Genomic DNA, 16,521 nt, shown 5'->3' with positions numbered 1-16,521 from the left:
CATAGGGAAAGTTTCTACTAGTCCTTAAGATACCTTAACTATTGGGCAGTTTGGCAAGGGCTACGGGACTAGTACCAATTTCAAACGCTGCATACCAGTTCAAAACAGCAGTGTGGCCCTTTGGTGATCTATTGATTGTCAAATTAACATTCGAAGGGAAATAAAAAAATCTTAGAATACAATCAAGCAGTCCCAATGAAGTCGTACACATAATTATCTTGCTGAACTTCTCGTATCGTAACGTTGACGGTTCAAATCAGCTGTTCACTAACAAATAATTGATTAAAAAATTCACCTTTGTACAATTATTATACTTCTTTCACAATGATCTCATTGGCATTGTTTAATCTTTTGTTAGAAAGGCAGTCGGGGCGATGGTGTCTAATGTCAACACTCATTGAACACTCCTTTAACCGATTCAACACTGTCAGACAAACACCTGTCAGTGTCAAATTTATTAAAATCATATGCGTAATTCATAAAGAGGATATAAATCGTTCATCTTACCGAACTATTTCCCAAACTGACGATATGTTGATTATTGGGGAATTAAAGTGACTTCTAAGCTGATCAGAGCAATCTACGATAACGTCTTTACTCCTGACGATTTCTTTGTAGCAGATCAACAGAGACCGCCATTCACAGATGTGCACAAAAGATACAATAGTATTTGATTGGTCTAAAATAAAAAGTTTCAGAATGACTTGTATTGTAGTAATTTTATATTTCTGTTAATTCAAAATATACATAATATATATTGTCACTTTCACATTCTGTTATTTCGCTCAGGCATTATTCTGACATGTAATAATAGCACCGCCGTGTACTTCCGGCTATGTGACGTGGCTATCGTAACGCAAACAAAAATAGTTCCACAGAATGTCCAAATTAGATTTATCTTTTATTGATACAAGGCTTGGTAAATTAATGTAATATATTAACTCTTGCATTTATTAATTTTTCATGAATTACGAAATATATGCAGTGGTTGTTTATGGGTAGCGTAATAATACATCTCTAACGACGTGGCCACCACCATCTTGGAAGTGCCCCTGTGGAACATAGACCACAACTTCGTGTACATGGTAGATTGTTAAGACAACTTTACATAGAGGAGTATATATTTTGTGCATCACAACCATGGTAAGTATGCGTTCAGGAAGCTTTTGTGTCTAATGACATGGGTATATGTCACACATTATGGGTTGTTTTCTGATGACAATTAGAATTATTATTTACCAGTTATCTTGCAATTGTTCTTGACATGTCATCAAAATAGCAGGACGATTGCCACATGCTAGTAAATAATATATGCTAAGTAGGAAAATTGTTTAATTGAGTTCATTTATTTGATCATTTATTTGATACACTACAACAGACTCTCTGTTTCTTCATATTCTTTGCCATCAAAACAGGAAGACATGTATCCAACTGACATATTGACATTTTCGATTTGCTTCTAAGATTCATGATGGAGATGATTGAAGAGTTTTTGAGTTTACCATGTTAACTGTGGTAATTTTGTTATAGAATATATGTATCATTAGATAACAATCAAAACTGACAACTGGACTTAATTGGGTACAATGTTTCGGATTTCAATTAGCACTGCTCTGAGGATCAAACTACCATTGCTAGTTTGAACCTAAGCTGTGCTGGTGATCAGGAATTTGATCGAAGTGGTAAACTTATGAGCCCAGCATCACTTTGGGCTTTCCTCCCACATTAAGCTGACATCAGGATAAATATGGAATACTGTTCAAAGCGGCGTTAAACCCAACTCACACATTTGAACCTAAGCTAGGTAAACACTTCACCACATGACCATGGATATATGTTTCATCGCTTTTTTCAGGTTCTGTTGGCTGCCGCTGTGTGCAATAAGGCAGGGAAAGGTATGTATTTCCATGTCACATTTATTTGGTTTGATTTGGTTTGTAATTCAGCAGTATTCGGGCTACATGATGGCAGGTTGTAAATAATCAAGTCTGGATCAGACAATCCAGTGATTGAAATCATGGGCAACGACCTATGCAATTGGGAATGGGATACAATGATTATATGCATCAACCACTAGTAGCCCTTACTACACACATTTATTTAAAAGGCAATGAGGGGTGGTGGGTAGCCTAGTGGTTAAAGCGTTCGCTTGTCCTGCCGATGACCTGGGTTTGATTCCCTACATGGGTACAATATGTGAAGCCAATTTCTGGTGTTACCCGCCATAATATTGCTGGAATATTCCTAAAAGCAGCGTAAAACTATACTCACTCACTCACCGAAATACAGTGAGATGTACTTGAATTGAGAATGACTATTAAGAAAATGCGAATATTTTTGTCCCTTTTTACTTACCATTTTTCAACAGATTGTAGCCTTATTGGTGTTGATTCCACTCAAATACTGCATAGACAGAATGGTTTTATTTTAAAATTTTAAGTTATGGCGTAATACGGATCATTGTCATGATTATGGTAACATAATTACTGGCACCTTGATACTACATAATGTTTTGGCTCTGCTCGGAGATTGGATTTGTTTCAGTAAAAAACTAACATTATTCAGTGTGGCAGTGAAAATACAAACAGTAAAGAATAAGAGACTGCTTTCTCCGAAATCTTTGGTGATGTCTCATGATGTTCAAGTGATGCAGGGGGCATTGGGAGGCCCAGTCGTCTAAGGCGCCGCAATTCGATGTGCAGAGTTGCATCCCTTGGGCACGCCAGAAACCTATTATTGTGGGTTTGAATCATGGTTCGCCCCGATTATGTTTCAAGGTTTTTAAACCCAACTCACCCACTCACCCAAGTGATGCAGCACTGCTCAGAGTGGCACATCTTCCCATTCCCAAGGCAAGGAAGTTAATTGATTATAAAAGTCCGGTTTCCACCCTTCTTGAACCACCCTGGAACTATGGAGATATATTTTGGCTCACATGGTTTGATGCACTTCACAAAGTAAGACCCGTTTTATTACAATAGAGATCTTGATTATCTATCAGCATGATCAGATCGTTTTCACTTGGTGCCACCATTTTGCTTGAAGCAAATGCAAGTGGTATGAGAAGTGGAATCTGATTGTTCAATATGAGGGACATAGAAGGGACATTATTCGTAAGAGCCACTTGTGACACTACGATCAAGCCCAGAAATTCCAGCCTCGTTCAGCAAGGGTGGAAACTTGACTTTTACAGTCGGTTAACTCCCTTGCCTCGGGAAGACGGGGCCTGCACGACTGGGGTTTACATCAATGGGGCATAGGAAGATTCTTTTTGAGCGCATTTGGGAACCTATACTTGTGGATCTTTGAGGCTTTTTGAATTTAGGGAGTTTCTAAAACTTGATTTAGATAGTCATCCTAAGAAATTCTGTCCATCCGTCCTTCCAAGGACCTATTACTTGAAAACTACTTCATAGATTCTATTCAAACTTTGTGAACACTTTTCATACCTTTTATATAGTCTTTGATTTCAATATTTGGATTTTCCGTAAAAATACAGCTGTTTTCCCTTAGAATCTTTATACTTACACAATTGTCGACCTATAACTAGAAAACAATGTGACAGATACTTTTAGGGAAGTTTCAATACTGATAGAGGAGGAGCAGTGTAAAGTTTAATTATGATGTGTAATTTCTGGAAAAAATTCTTTCATTCTTGAAATTTTTATACTTTTAATATTTTTCTTTCTCTTTTTCTTTTGTGCAACTTTAAAACTTGCTTCATGGATTCTTTTCCAATTGGGGGTACAGTTTCTACACCAATTGGAGAGGTGCAGTTCAAAGTTTGATTACGATAAGCAGATTTTCTGAGAAATGCTTCTTCATGTTTTGAACTTAAAAATATGTTGGAGTCAAAGCTGGGGGTATCAGTAAGTCCTGCTCATTTTTTGTCTTGTTTTAAATTAAAATACCGCAGTGCATTGATATGTCCATACCACATAATAGATTGACCACAGTGAAGAGTGTGAAGGAATGTTTGAACCCCATCGATCACTCTTGTGATCTGTCAAGTTAAATATCCAGACAAACCAATATGTGCATTAGCATGATTAGGGCTGCAGTTACGTTTCACCAGAATAATATCTGTAGCGTTGTCATTTTCTGTTTCTTTTGAGGTATTGACCTCATTCCATTTGCTCTTTTCCCCCCAACAGCCATAATATCCCGACAGTTTGTGGAGATGACTCGATCAAGGATTGAGGGTTTACTGGCTGCTTTCCCCAAGTTGATGAACACCGGCAAGCAGCACACATTTGTGGAGACGGAGAGCGTGAGATACGTGTACCAGCCACTAGAGAAGCTGTACATGCTGCTCATCACCACCAAGGCCAGCAACATCCTGGAGGACCTGGAGACTCTTCGTCTCTTTGCTAAAGTGGTAGGATCATAAGTGTCATTATAAACTAGGGATGTCACGATTCACCGATGGTAACAATGCATCCTTAGATAATTCTCACGATACGAGGGGGCACGGGTGGCCCAGTCGTCTAAGGCACCACAATTCGCTGTGCAGAGCTGCGTCCCTTGGGCACGCCAGAAACCTATGATTGTGGGTTCGAATCCCGGTTCGCCACGATTATGTTTCTAGGTTTGTCAGCACCATACCCATGCTCGTGGGTTTCACCGAAGTGGTAAACGTCTGAGACCTGCATCACTTCGGGCTTTCCTCCCACATTAAGCTGACACGCCGTGATATAACTGGAATACTGTTAAAAGCGGCGTTAAACACAACTCACTCACTCACGATACGAGATACATGTAAATTTATATCGATACAAAATTTTATTGAAAGTGGTATCCATTTGTTCGCGTGTCGATTGATTTTTCTTTTCAAGTTAAAATGTCATCATATTTTCTCAATTTGACACCCACGAAAACTTGTTAGTGTCTGACACTTGTTTGAATAAACAGAATCAACCTTTTCTAAGTATTATTATTTTACAAAATAATCTACTGCATTTATTGATAGTGATTAGAACACATATTTGAGAATGTGATATGTAATTAAAACGTTTTCTTCTAAATTTACGCTTAAAAGGTCGATATTGCTGTATTGAGATACATATTGTATCATGAGGTACCTGTATTGTGACACCCCTATTATAAACAGTGATGATTTTTAAAAAATAAATTTATTTTCAAGTTTTCAAATCACAGATTTGACCTGATTATGTTTCTATGTTTGTCAGCACCTTTGTGTTCACTGTTTACCAGAGTGGTAAACCACTAAGACCTGCATCACTTCAGGCTTTCCTCCAACATGAAGCTGACATGCCATGACAACAACTGAAATGCTATGATCTGACTGAATTGATGTTTCAAGTGATGTAAAGCCAAACACACTCACTCACTTCATGTAAAATATCAGTTGCTCCGATCCAAATGTCCCCAGTTCCATGTCCTGTGTCACCCACTGTTAAAGTTACGTTCTTTTCCTTTAGATACCAGAGTACTGTCGCAACATGGAGGAGTCAGAAATAGTGGACCAGTCATTCTCACTTATTTTTGCCTTTGACGAGATTGTTGCCCTGGGCTACAGAGAGAATGTCAACCTTGCTCAAATACGCACATTCACAGAGATGGACTCCCATGAGGAGAAGGTGTTCCAGGCTGTCAGACAGGTGAGTTGTCTCCCCTGATCACCTTCACTTGACGAGGACTGAATCCTCCCAAGAACTAGAGTACAGCGTTAGAAATTGGCACTAGTCCTGTAGTCCTTACCAAACTGCCCAATAGTAAAGGTATCCTAAGGACTAGTAGAAATTAGCCCATTTTAAGGGTTTTGCTATATGTTATCATTATAAGGAGTATTGGACAATAACTGTTAGTTTCTAACCCTGGAGTAGCTACAGAGCAATATACCTCTGAAGATCCGGGTTAGAATAGGTCGTCAGCAATCCATGCTTGCCGTAAAAGGCGACTATGCTTGTCGTAAGAGGCGACTAAAGGGATCGGGTGGTCAGGCTTGCTGACTTGGTTGATACATGTCATCGATCCCAATTGCGTTGATCGATGCTCATGATGTCAATCACTGGATTGCCTGGTCCAGACTTGTATTCTTACAGACCACTGTCATATAGCTGAAATGTTGCTGAGTGCAGCGTTAAAAAAGAAACAAACAAACAACAGAGCAATATACCTTTGAAGATCCGGGTTAGAATAGGTCTTCAGCAATCCATGCTTGCCAAAAGAGGTGACCATGCTTGTCTGAGAGGTGACTAACAGGCTCGGGTGGTCGGGCGCGCTAACTTGGAGGCATGTCATCGTATCCCAGTTGTGGAGATCGATGCTCATGATTATGATGATGTCAATGTGTAAAGCTTTTGTTCGTTACGTCGAAGGCCTGGGTTCAATTTCTGGTGTCCCCTGACGTGATATTGCTGGAATATTGCTAAATTCAACGTAAAATCATACACATTACAATGCCTATTGTTGTTAATTTGTTTGATACTTGTAAAGCAGATGACAGTTTTTTTTTGCAAATATTGAATTAAGGGAATTGGATTTAAGGTTAGACACATTGAACTGACTAAAATGGTTGGTTGGTTTGTTGTTTAACACCACACTCAGCAATATTCCAGCCATATGACTCCGGTCTGTAAATAATCGAGTCAGGACCAGACAATCCAGTGATTGATATCATGAGCATCAATCCACGCAATTGGGATCGATGATATGCATCAACCAAGTCAGCAAGCCTGGCCACACGATCCCGTTAGTTGATTAAAATGAGAAGTATGGTGGTTAAAATGTGGTATGGTGATAGTGTCTCGGTGCCCCACTGACTCAGATTGTTGCTTATTCTATTGATCATCTGTATGCATAGTCCAGACTCAATTGGTTAGGGAAGGCTAAAATATTGCAGGAATAACATAACACTCACTAACTATCTCGCAGCTGTCGGGTAGCCTAGTTTGATTCCCAACATGGGTACAATTATGTGAAGCCCGTTTCTGGTGTCCCCCGCTGTGATACTGCTGGAATATTGCTAAAAGCGGCGTTAAACCACACTCACTCACTCACTATCTCCTTAAATTTTTGACAAATTGAACTTTTGTCCGAAGGTGGGTTATTCCTAAGATCTGACCAACTTATGTTTCAGACCCAAGAGCGTGAAGCTAGGGACCAGATGAGGAAGAAGGCCAAGGAGATACAACAGAGGCAGCGAGACATGGCCAAGGGCTCTCGTTCAGGCTTCGGTAGCTCCGGAGGATTCGGCAGCAGTTCGTACAGATCAGACAACACAGTATTTGATCCGACGCCTGTAGAACCTGTCAAATCGTCATACTCCCAGCCAAGGTCAGTCTGTAACTCAGTGTCTTTGTCCAGCAAATCAGAAACAGTAATTATGTTAAAGGGGAGATAATCTGGTCAACTCCCTCATAATAGGTGGTGATTGATAGGGCGTGGAAAGACAATGCCAGGGTTGTTTGAAGTTTATAGTTAAATAAACTAAAATGGGTGTTTTCTTAGAATAAATTGTGATTCGACATGTTGATTGACCATTCACTAGTTTTAACTGACCCATAAAGATCTGTGGAAGAATTGGTCTTCAGCAACCCATGCTTGCCATAAAAGGGCAACTATGCTTGTTGTAAGAGACGACAAATGGGATCAGGTGGTCAGACTCGCTGACTTGGTTGATGTGTGTAATCGTATCCCAATTGCGTGGATCGATGCTCATGATGTCAATTATTGGATTGTCTGGTCCAGATGGGATTATTTACAGACCGCCGTCACATAGCTGAAATATTGCTGAGTGTGGCATTAAACAACAAATTAACATTTTAATTGTTATGATGTTGTCAAGTCTGTTTAAACAATGTTTATGGTCTAAAACTTGATGAGAATTGGATGAATTTAAATTTGACTCGAAGCTACAAGTCACATAGATTTCAAGATGTAAGTCCTAAGAATGAAATATTTCTGGACAAGCATCATTAGACACACATGAAGGGGCTGTTATTTGCCCGAGACAAGGTGTTTTTTACACTGATTTCCATATCCATAGGTAGGATGATTTCTAAACTATCTCAATTTTTCAATTTTGTCTCTGTAGGGTAGTAGAGCTTAATTAGAAAGCTATGTCAGTTCCTATTGGTGATATGCCATTGATTTTTGTCATGTAGTGGTAATAACTTGTCCCTGTTCTATCCTCCAGCAAACCATCCGGTCCAAGCAAGGCTCTCAAGCTGAGCACCAAGAAGAAGGATGTGGACACATTTGTGGGGCAGCTCGAGTCAGAGGGAGAAAGTAAGCCCTGCTTTGTCAACCTCAGTTGATATCTAGTTTAGTTTTTATGCAAATCTGAGTTTTTTATTTGTCATCTTTTCATGTGTTAACATCTATGGGTATCGGAAAGAGCTCTAAGTACCTATATTTTTCTCATACAAGGCGTCCTGTGAATATCCAAGTTAGCAAAGGTCTTCAGCAACCCATGTTTTTCGCATAGGCTATTACCAGGATTAGGTGGTCAGACCCACTAACTGAGTTGATGCATGTCACAATATGCGTACATATCAATGTTCGTGATGTCAATCACTATATTGTCGCATCCAGATTTGATTATTTCCAGACTGATGTCATATGGCTGGAATATTGCTGAATGCTGCATTAAACAGCAAACAAACAAAGTCACACAACCAGACTGAAATAAGATGCACTCTACTGAGTAGCTTATTAATGGGGATTCAGATGTCTTCTTGATTATGATCCTTTGTTTTGTCAGCAGATAGTCTGTGGTCATGGGTTTCTCCCCTATATCTGAAATCACTATAGAAGTTGCTTTACTGTTTTTTTGTTGGTTAACACAGCACTCAGCAATATTCCAGCTATATGACTGTGGTCTGTTAATAATCGCCTCTAGACCAGACAATCCAGTGCTTGACATCATGAGCATGCATCAACCACGTCAGCCAGTCTGACCACCCCCGATCCTGTTAGTCGTCTCTTAAGACAAGCATGGAGTACATGTATAAGGATGTTTAATCTGATTGTCTAAAATATTATTCCTTGTTTTCTGAAGGCCCAGGTTCAATTCTTCACATCAGTACAATATGTGAAGGCCATTTCTGGTGTCCCTGCTAAGGATGCACAAAACGATATTCAATCACTTAGTCAAGAATTGTTGTTTCATTTTGCAGAGGTGGTTGATTCCAACAAGTCAATGTCCACAACTGTTGCCAAGATGTCCACGCCAGCAGCCAATCAAGAGAGGTAATGAGGATATCTTGTAGCCGATAAGATCAATATAGTTATTGTTATAGTTGTTGATCTAGGGTATAATTTTGAGTTGAGAGGAGTTCCTGAGATCATCTTTCCAATAGGATACCTAGTACTTTCAGCAATAGAAACCAGTCCTTATGATTATAACATACAGCAAATCCTTGAAAAGGGCAAATGTCTTCTTGTCCTTCGGATACCTTAACTATTGGAAAGTTTGGTAAGGAGTATAGGACTAGTGCCCTTTCTAACAGACATTGTTTATTTAGTAAAAATGATCTCCCACATGGGTACAATACCTATTTGTAAGACTGGTTTTGCCCTCCAATGAGTCCTCTTTATAAGGTGGGTTTTGCCCTCCAATGAGTCCTCTTTATAAGGCGGGTTTGGTCCTCCAATGAGTCCTCTTAATAAGGCGGGTTTTGTCCTCCAATGAGTCCTCTTTATAAGGCGGGTTTTGTCCTCCATTGAGTCCTCTTTATAAGGCAGGTTTTGCCCTCCAATGGGTTCTTTATAAGGCAGGGTTTGCCCTCCAATGGGTTCTTTATAAGGCAGGTTTTGCCCTCCAATGGGTTCTTTATAAGGCAGGTTTTGCCCTCCAATGAATCCTCTTTATAAGGCGGGTTTTGCCCTCCAATGGGCCTACTCGTAAGAAAGAGAGGGAGATGAAAAGAGGTGATGATTATTAAGAAGCACTTGTCATTTGGTGTTTCCTATACAGAATCTCAGACACCTGAACTTTGACACTCTAATTATGTCATTTTAAGGGTTGAAGTCGATCCACAGGTCAGTAGTTTTATTGTCCCATGGGCAACAAATATAGTTATTTGTGGCGAAAACATTCGTATTGATGGATTCCAATGGAGAATATGCATCCAGTATCAGATGATCCCGGCTATTATAAGAATGGGATGTTATAATGTCTGATCATTTAAGGTCCTGGGGTCTTTGAAGTTTGCTCCTTTGGTATTTGTATCTAGGGTCCCTATGTCCCAAACATTAAGAATTAATAGTTACGACAAGGAACCATTGGCTTACATGGTTAATTCTGATAGCTGTTAGTAAGGACATCATATCATATTACCCTGAAAGTGTGGATCTTCTTTCACCAAATTATCAACCATTCTATGCTTCATGATGAGTTTGGGGAGGTCGGATAGCCTAGTGGTTAAAGCGTTCGTTCATCACGCCGAAGACCCGGGTTCGATTCCTGACATGGGTACAATGTGTGAAGCCCATTTCTGGTGTCCCCCGCCGTGATATAGCTGGAATATTGCCAAAAGCGGCATAAAATCAAACTCACTCACTCACTCATCATGAGTTTGTATTTGTTTATTGTTTTATGCCGCACTCAGCAATATTCCAGCTATATGACGGCGGTCTGTAAATAATCGAGTTGGGACCAGACAATCCAGTGATTGACATCATGGGCGTTAAACAACAAACCATCCAACCAACCAACCATCTCCGTTTCAGTGTCCACATAGTGGTTGAGGAGAAGATCTCTGTGACTGCCGGTCGCGATGGAGGCTTGCAGAACATGGAAGTTCTAGGCATGATCAAACTCAAGATTACTGATGAAAAGAATGGGCGTGTCAAAATCTTTTTGGCAAACAATGACGACAAAGGTGTTCAGATGCAGGTGTGTATTGTTGTAAGCCAAGGGACACTGAAGACAGTTTCTGCGCAGTCCTTGCGTGTAGTTTAAAGCAGCCTGAAAGGTGATTAGATGGACAAGACAGTTATGGGAAGACATTTAGACATTTAGAGAGAGAGAGGAGTGTACAACTAGTGACAACATTTGCAGAAAGCTACGTAGTAGGACATTATATTGCAACATGTTTTCAAATAGTGTACAAGTATCACTTGTGTATAGGCTTTGGTTACAAGTATTTCCCTTTATGAAACGTACCTGTCTGAGCAACAGAATCTGTGCATCTGTCATTTAATTGTCAGGCGACACAGCCGCGCCATTGCACTGAAAGTACAGAGTTTTGTCCCTAACCTCTGATAATTGCATGTCAAAATCCAAGATTTCTGCTGATAATTACCCGTGACTCATGATCATGACTTCATTGAAATAGAAAACTCAGATTGCCTCCCTTTGATCTTTCTCAGACATCGACATGCACAGATACAACTGAAATCCTTTTCAAAGGCAAACTTGCTCATTTTTTTAACCTGTATTATTTGTTCACAGACCCACCCGAACATAGACAAGAAGATGTTTCTGGCATCCTCCAATATTGGGCTGAAGAACCCGGACAAACCGTTCCCACTCAACACAGACATCGGGGTGCTGAAGTGGCGGCTGCAGACCCAGGACGAGTCTCTCATGCCCTTGTCAAGTGAGTGACACCAGTGGGGTTGTGGGTTGCCTTGTGGTTAAAGCGTTGGCTTGTCATGCCAAAGAATAGGTCCTCAGCAACATATGCTTGTCATAAAAGGTGACTAGGCTTTTAAAAAAAGGTGACTAATGGGATCGGGTGCGCAGGCTCGCTGACTGGTTGATGCATGTCATCATTTCCCAATTGCGTGGATTGATGTTCATGATGTCAATCACTGGATTGTCTGGTCCAGATTTGATTATTAACAAACCGCCGTCATATAGCTGAAATAGTGTGGTGTTTAACAAAAACGGCACTGTCATATTATGATTGATACATCTTCCCGAGGCAAGGGAGTTAACTGACTATAAAAGTCCAGTTTCCACCTTGCTGAACTAGGCTGCAATTATCGAGTAACATTTTGGCCAGACTAATGACTCAAATCAAAATCGTTTAATGAAGTCAACATCCGGTTGGCGAAGTGCCATGCAGATTTATGTCAATTACAGGATTTGCAAAGCATGTGTACCGTCAACTTATGTGTTTGCTGACAGGCTGTGTTTGTGTTTCAGTCAACTGCTGGCCATCAGAGACGGGCAGTGGCTGTGATGTGAATATAGAGTTTGAGTTGGAGAGAACAGAACTTGAACTTGAAGATGTTCTTATATCTATACCTTGTCCGTGAGTAGCTGTGATTGATAGCCTCTCCTTTTGGAATGTTCAACAAGTATTGCACATACACACATGCTCGTCGTGAAAACTGACTTTGACATTTTGACCATGTGTTTATCATGAGTAATGCAGGACATGTAGTGACTGTGCGTGATTCTTGGTCTCAAGCGAGGGTAGGGTTCTTTTCCAGGCCATAACTTGAAAAGAGTTCAATATTTTTCCATGAATCTTCACATAGGCATTGGTCAATCAACTTAACTAGTGCCTTCTGCTCTTTTGAAATATTTCAAACATTTATCTTTAGGTTTCTATGGAAACAATTTCTACTTAGTCTCAAGCGAGACTTTATTTCATTTCCAGGCCAGAACTTAAAAAACGTTCAACATATTTCAACGAAAATTGGGATATGCATTGCTCATCAGGTTTACTCGTGCCTATAGATATTTTGAATTTTTCCAACTTTTGTTACATTTCCATGGAAAGTATTAGGACTTAGTCTCAATCACTCACAAACTGATGAATATATTTGCATAAAACTATACATGTGTAATGACCACATGCTCAACGATTGCCTTTTCATACTTACAGATTTGGACTAAGTCTCAATAAGTAGCATTTGTTTCCTGCCCAAACTGCAGTTAATGAATAATTCTGCTTGAAACCATTATCTTTCCAGGCTAGTATTTGCTTGTATTGTTTTTCGGACTTGCAAACACATTTACAGTGAAAACATGAACTAAAACAAACAATGGGAGTAAAAATATATTCCAGTTTCAAGATGGCTTGTCCCTGACCTTCACCTCTCAAAACAGAGACAATCAGATAAAATGCCCCAGTTACAAGTGACGGTGTATTGTTGCAGATCTGGTGTGGGTTCCCCTGTGGTGGGCGACTGTGACGGCGACTACCAGTATGATTCCCGCGCCCACATGCTGAAGTGGACCATGCCCGTCATCGACGCCTCCAACAAGTCCGGCAGCCTCGAGTTCTCCATAGCGGGCCATCCAGACGACTTTTTCCCTGTCAATGTTTCCTTTGTCTCCAAGAAATCTTATTGTGATATTCAGGTGAGGAACTTTCCCATTTCCACTTCTCATTGAAAGTTTAGTCGGAACAAAATAGTTCCATCATGAACAACAGGTTTGCTCCACATTTAACAGGATAAACAAATTGCCTATGTATCGGAGATACCAGTATATTTTGTATACTTATCTTTTAATAAGTGGACATACTTGTAGAAAGAAGCTACACCCAACATCCCAATTCTCTTAGTATTGAGGTCAGCATTATACAAATGCTCAAGGTTCCACTAAAGTGATAAATATTTGCATACTGTGACTTTCCTTTAGCGTCCAAGGTGCCGCATTTAGCTATGCAGAGTTGTGTCCCATGGGCAGGCCAGAAACCTATGATTGTGGGTTTGAATCCCGGTTCGTCCTGATGTTTCTAGGTTTGTCATACCATACCTGTGCTCGTGGGTTTCACCGAAGTAGTAAACGTCTGAGACCTGCATCACTTCGGGTTTTCCACCCACATTAAGCTGACACGCTGTGATATAACTGGAATACTGTTAAAAGCGGCGTTAAACCCAACTCACTCTCACTCACTCACTCACTCACTCACTCACTCTAGCATTAAACCCAACTATCTTGGTGACTGACAGACTGACTCACTGATAATGTTTTTCTTTTACTTCAGATCAAGGATGTGAGGTTTGTGGAGGATGATCAACCAGTCAAGTTCTCCGACGAGGTTCTCTTCTACGTGGACAAGTATGAGATAGTGTAATAGGAACGTACCAATAGAATATGACATTTGTTAACTTAAACTCTGTTATGAAGACATATTAAGGCTGTGGACTTGTGAGAAAAATATAATAGCTTGGAAGCCGTGCCAGGAATAACGACACCGAGGTAGCAGCAGGATGTTACAGCCAATGTAACACCCATCCAGCATCAGATGCCACAACATCATATTTAAGCTATACCACCCTGTCTGTCACCTGGATGTTAAACAAGTGCCCGATGTAATGTTGCGGTGGAATACGGCTAGTATACCATCCCAAGCAAACATTGGATGTATTATCAGTATGCTACTCCATCTATCATCAGGTCGAATGGTTGTTACATCCGTATTACTCTGCTAAAATAACTTGTATAACATCCACGTAACATCAGGGTGTATCTCCGTGAAACATCCATGTAACATGGTGTTAAGCTGGCGTCACATCCCATGAGAAGAGAACAGAAGAATATTCTTGGAGAGGTACGGGATGTGGATAAAGTGAAGGAGGTCTTGTTTCCATGGTGTCAGGTGGTCAGCAGCCAAGTTTTCTTCTATCATTTGTGGGAGAGAGAAAGCGATGAATGTTCTTGTATATATACTCTGTGTGGGGAACGTGGGCCATATTTTCAGCCTCTTTGTACATAGAACATAAAGTATCTCATATCTGTCCACTCTTCACACATATTTGTGTAAATGTTAACATGAGAAAAAAATGTCATCATGCATGTTGAATATCTGTCATGAGAGTTTACTGGGGAAACAGCTGAAGATGATCGTCATCCCAGGAAACTAGTGAAGAAACAGTCTAACTTAACATGCACTCACATTAATAGACGTAAGACAGCAATCGGGAACTGCATCAGCTGACCACAATGGGCAGTTTGTGGATCTGATGGAGGTTAAGTCAAAGACAGACAAGCATATATTCAGAAACAGCATCCAGCATAGACTCTCTCTTTGGCTGCCTGTTGACGGAAACATGTACAGCTGGTAAAAGTCTGGGTATTTAGATGTGTCCATGCTTGGATCTGAAGTAGGAATAACCATGCCACATCTGTCACTTATTTTAATGATTCATAAAACTAAAGCAACCTACATGATTTGATGTTTAAAATGCATTATAATTAAGTGACTTTCATCAAGAAGCATGTGTAATAGTAATGCTTGTATGATGGTAGGCCTATTTGTGAAGCCATGTTTGCCTGGTAAGCAGGACCATTTAACTGTCATTGATGAGGGGGAGAAACAAGAAATTACCCAGCATCTGAGCTAGTTGTATCCCACATGTCATTAAGTGTCTGTACTAACATTGTTCGAAACAAAGACTGAATATTGTGGCGTCCTTTTCATAATGCTAATGTTAAATATTGAAGATGGTTGGGGATCCAAGATTCAGTTACTATAACAGCAAACCCAGCAACTCCCCTTAACTTCGAACACTACTAATGTTTTCCTGGGAGAGACAAAGTGGGCCAAATTGTCCCTGCATTGACCCAACGTATAGAACTGGGTTGAGTCTACATGTAGGTACAGTTACAGCCCATTTTTGTAGTGTCCGTTACACAAGAACACTGCTCTGTTGTAAACAGGGATGTCAACTTGGACTTGGCTAGGACTCGGCCAGAAATTCGTGTCTAGGAGTAAGTATGGTGTCAGAAGTGTTCAACATGAGTTTACATTGTGAGAAAGGGTAGCCTAGTGGTTAAAGCGTTAGCTCGTCACGCTGAAGACCCGGGTTTGATTCCATTTTTCTTTTAAGGTATACAATATGTGCAAGACTTTTTGTCAGAATAAGTCTACAAGTTGGATAATCTGTTTTATCTGTTAATTGAATTGATAGTTAACATGGGAATGCATTTAATCGCCAAAGTGCTTATTTATGGTTAACGATGATTGTAGGGAAATAAAAAGTATCAATTTGTCTTGTATATGTCAGTCTTTTTGTAAATACTCCTGGAAGTCTGTCACTCCGTGCGCTGTTGTTGAAATATTGTACATAAGAGAGAAATCTGTTTCTTATGTAATTGTATGCACTGTGAGTGGACTCGAATAAACTGCTCTATATGCTTAGTTCTTGGATAGTGTTTGTCGAGTCAGCAGATTCCTTGGGAGTTACTGCCAGCAATACAGTACCTGGGGCATGTTTTGTTTGTTTGTTGTTTAACACAGCACTCGGCAATACTCCAGCTATATGATGGCGGTCTGTAAATAATCGAGTCGGGACCAGACAATCCAGTGATTGACATCATGAGCATCAATCCACGCAATTAGGAACGATGACATGCATCGACCAAGTCAGCGAGTCTGACCACCTGATCCCATTAGTCGCCTCTAACGACAAGCATAGTTGCCTTTTATGGCAAGTATGGGTTGCTGAAGACCTATTCTACCCCGGATCTTCATGGTTCACCTGGGGGTGTGAGGAATGTGGACAGCACATGTCATAACTTCAAAGCAAGCACTAGAATACACGAGATGACTTAAGTTACATGTTCACATACCGTATTCGACGTAA

The 16,521-nt window shown here is 40.3% G+C and overlaps 2 protein-coding genes across 7 annotated transcripts in view; one reads left to right on the top strand and one right to left on the bottom strand.

Moving 5' to 3' along the window:
- Positions 1-632, bottom strand: part of LOC139458423 (rho GTPase-activating protein 32-like) — a 178,535-nt gene extending 177,903 nt beyond the window's left edge. For all 6 annotated transcript variants that reach the window (XM_071239848.1, XM_071239856.1, XM_071239860.1 and 3 more), the window contains exon 1: positions 508-632. The gene's annotated coding sequence lies outside the window, so the exon portion shown is untranslated. The remainder of the gene's footprint in view (positions 1-507) is intronic.
- A 399-nt stretch (positions 633-1,031) lies between these two features.
- On the top strand, positions 1,032-16,076 carry LOC139458422 (coatomer subunit delta-like). Its single transcript, XM_071239847.1, has 12 exons — positions 1,032-1,143; positions 1,856-1,895; positions 4,155-4,378; positions 5,442-5,621; positions 7,103-7,299; positions 8,162-8,253; positions 9,144-9,216; positions 10,699-10,864; positions 11,423-11,570; positions 12,122-12,230; positions 13,084-13,288; positions 13,920-16,076. The coding sequence occupies exons 1-12, from the start codon at positions 1,141-1,143 to the stop codon at positions 14,007-14,009; spliced, it is 1,527 nt and encodes a 508-aa protein (XP_071095948.1). The 5' UTR covers positions 1,032-1,140; the 3' UTR covers positions 14,010-16,076.
- Positions 16,077-16,521: the final 445 nt, after the last annotated feature.

The sequence above is a fragment of the Haliotis cracherodii genome, unplaced genomic scaffold (genome assembly GCF_022045235.1).
Source record: "Haliotis cracherodii isolate W230 unplaced genomic scaffold, xgHalCrac1.p SCAF_12, whole genome shotgun sequence".
In the NCBI taxonomy this organism is placed as follows: domain Eukaryota; kingdom Metazoa; phylum Mollusca; class Gastropoda; order Lepetellida; family Haliotidae; genus Haliotis; species Haliotis cracherodii.
Note: the sequence above shows the minus strand (reverse complement) of the source record. Positions and strands in the feature narration are given on the sequence as shown.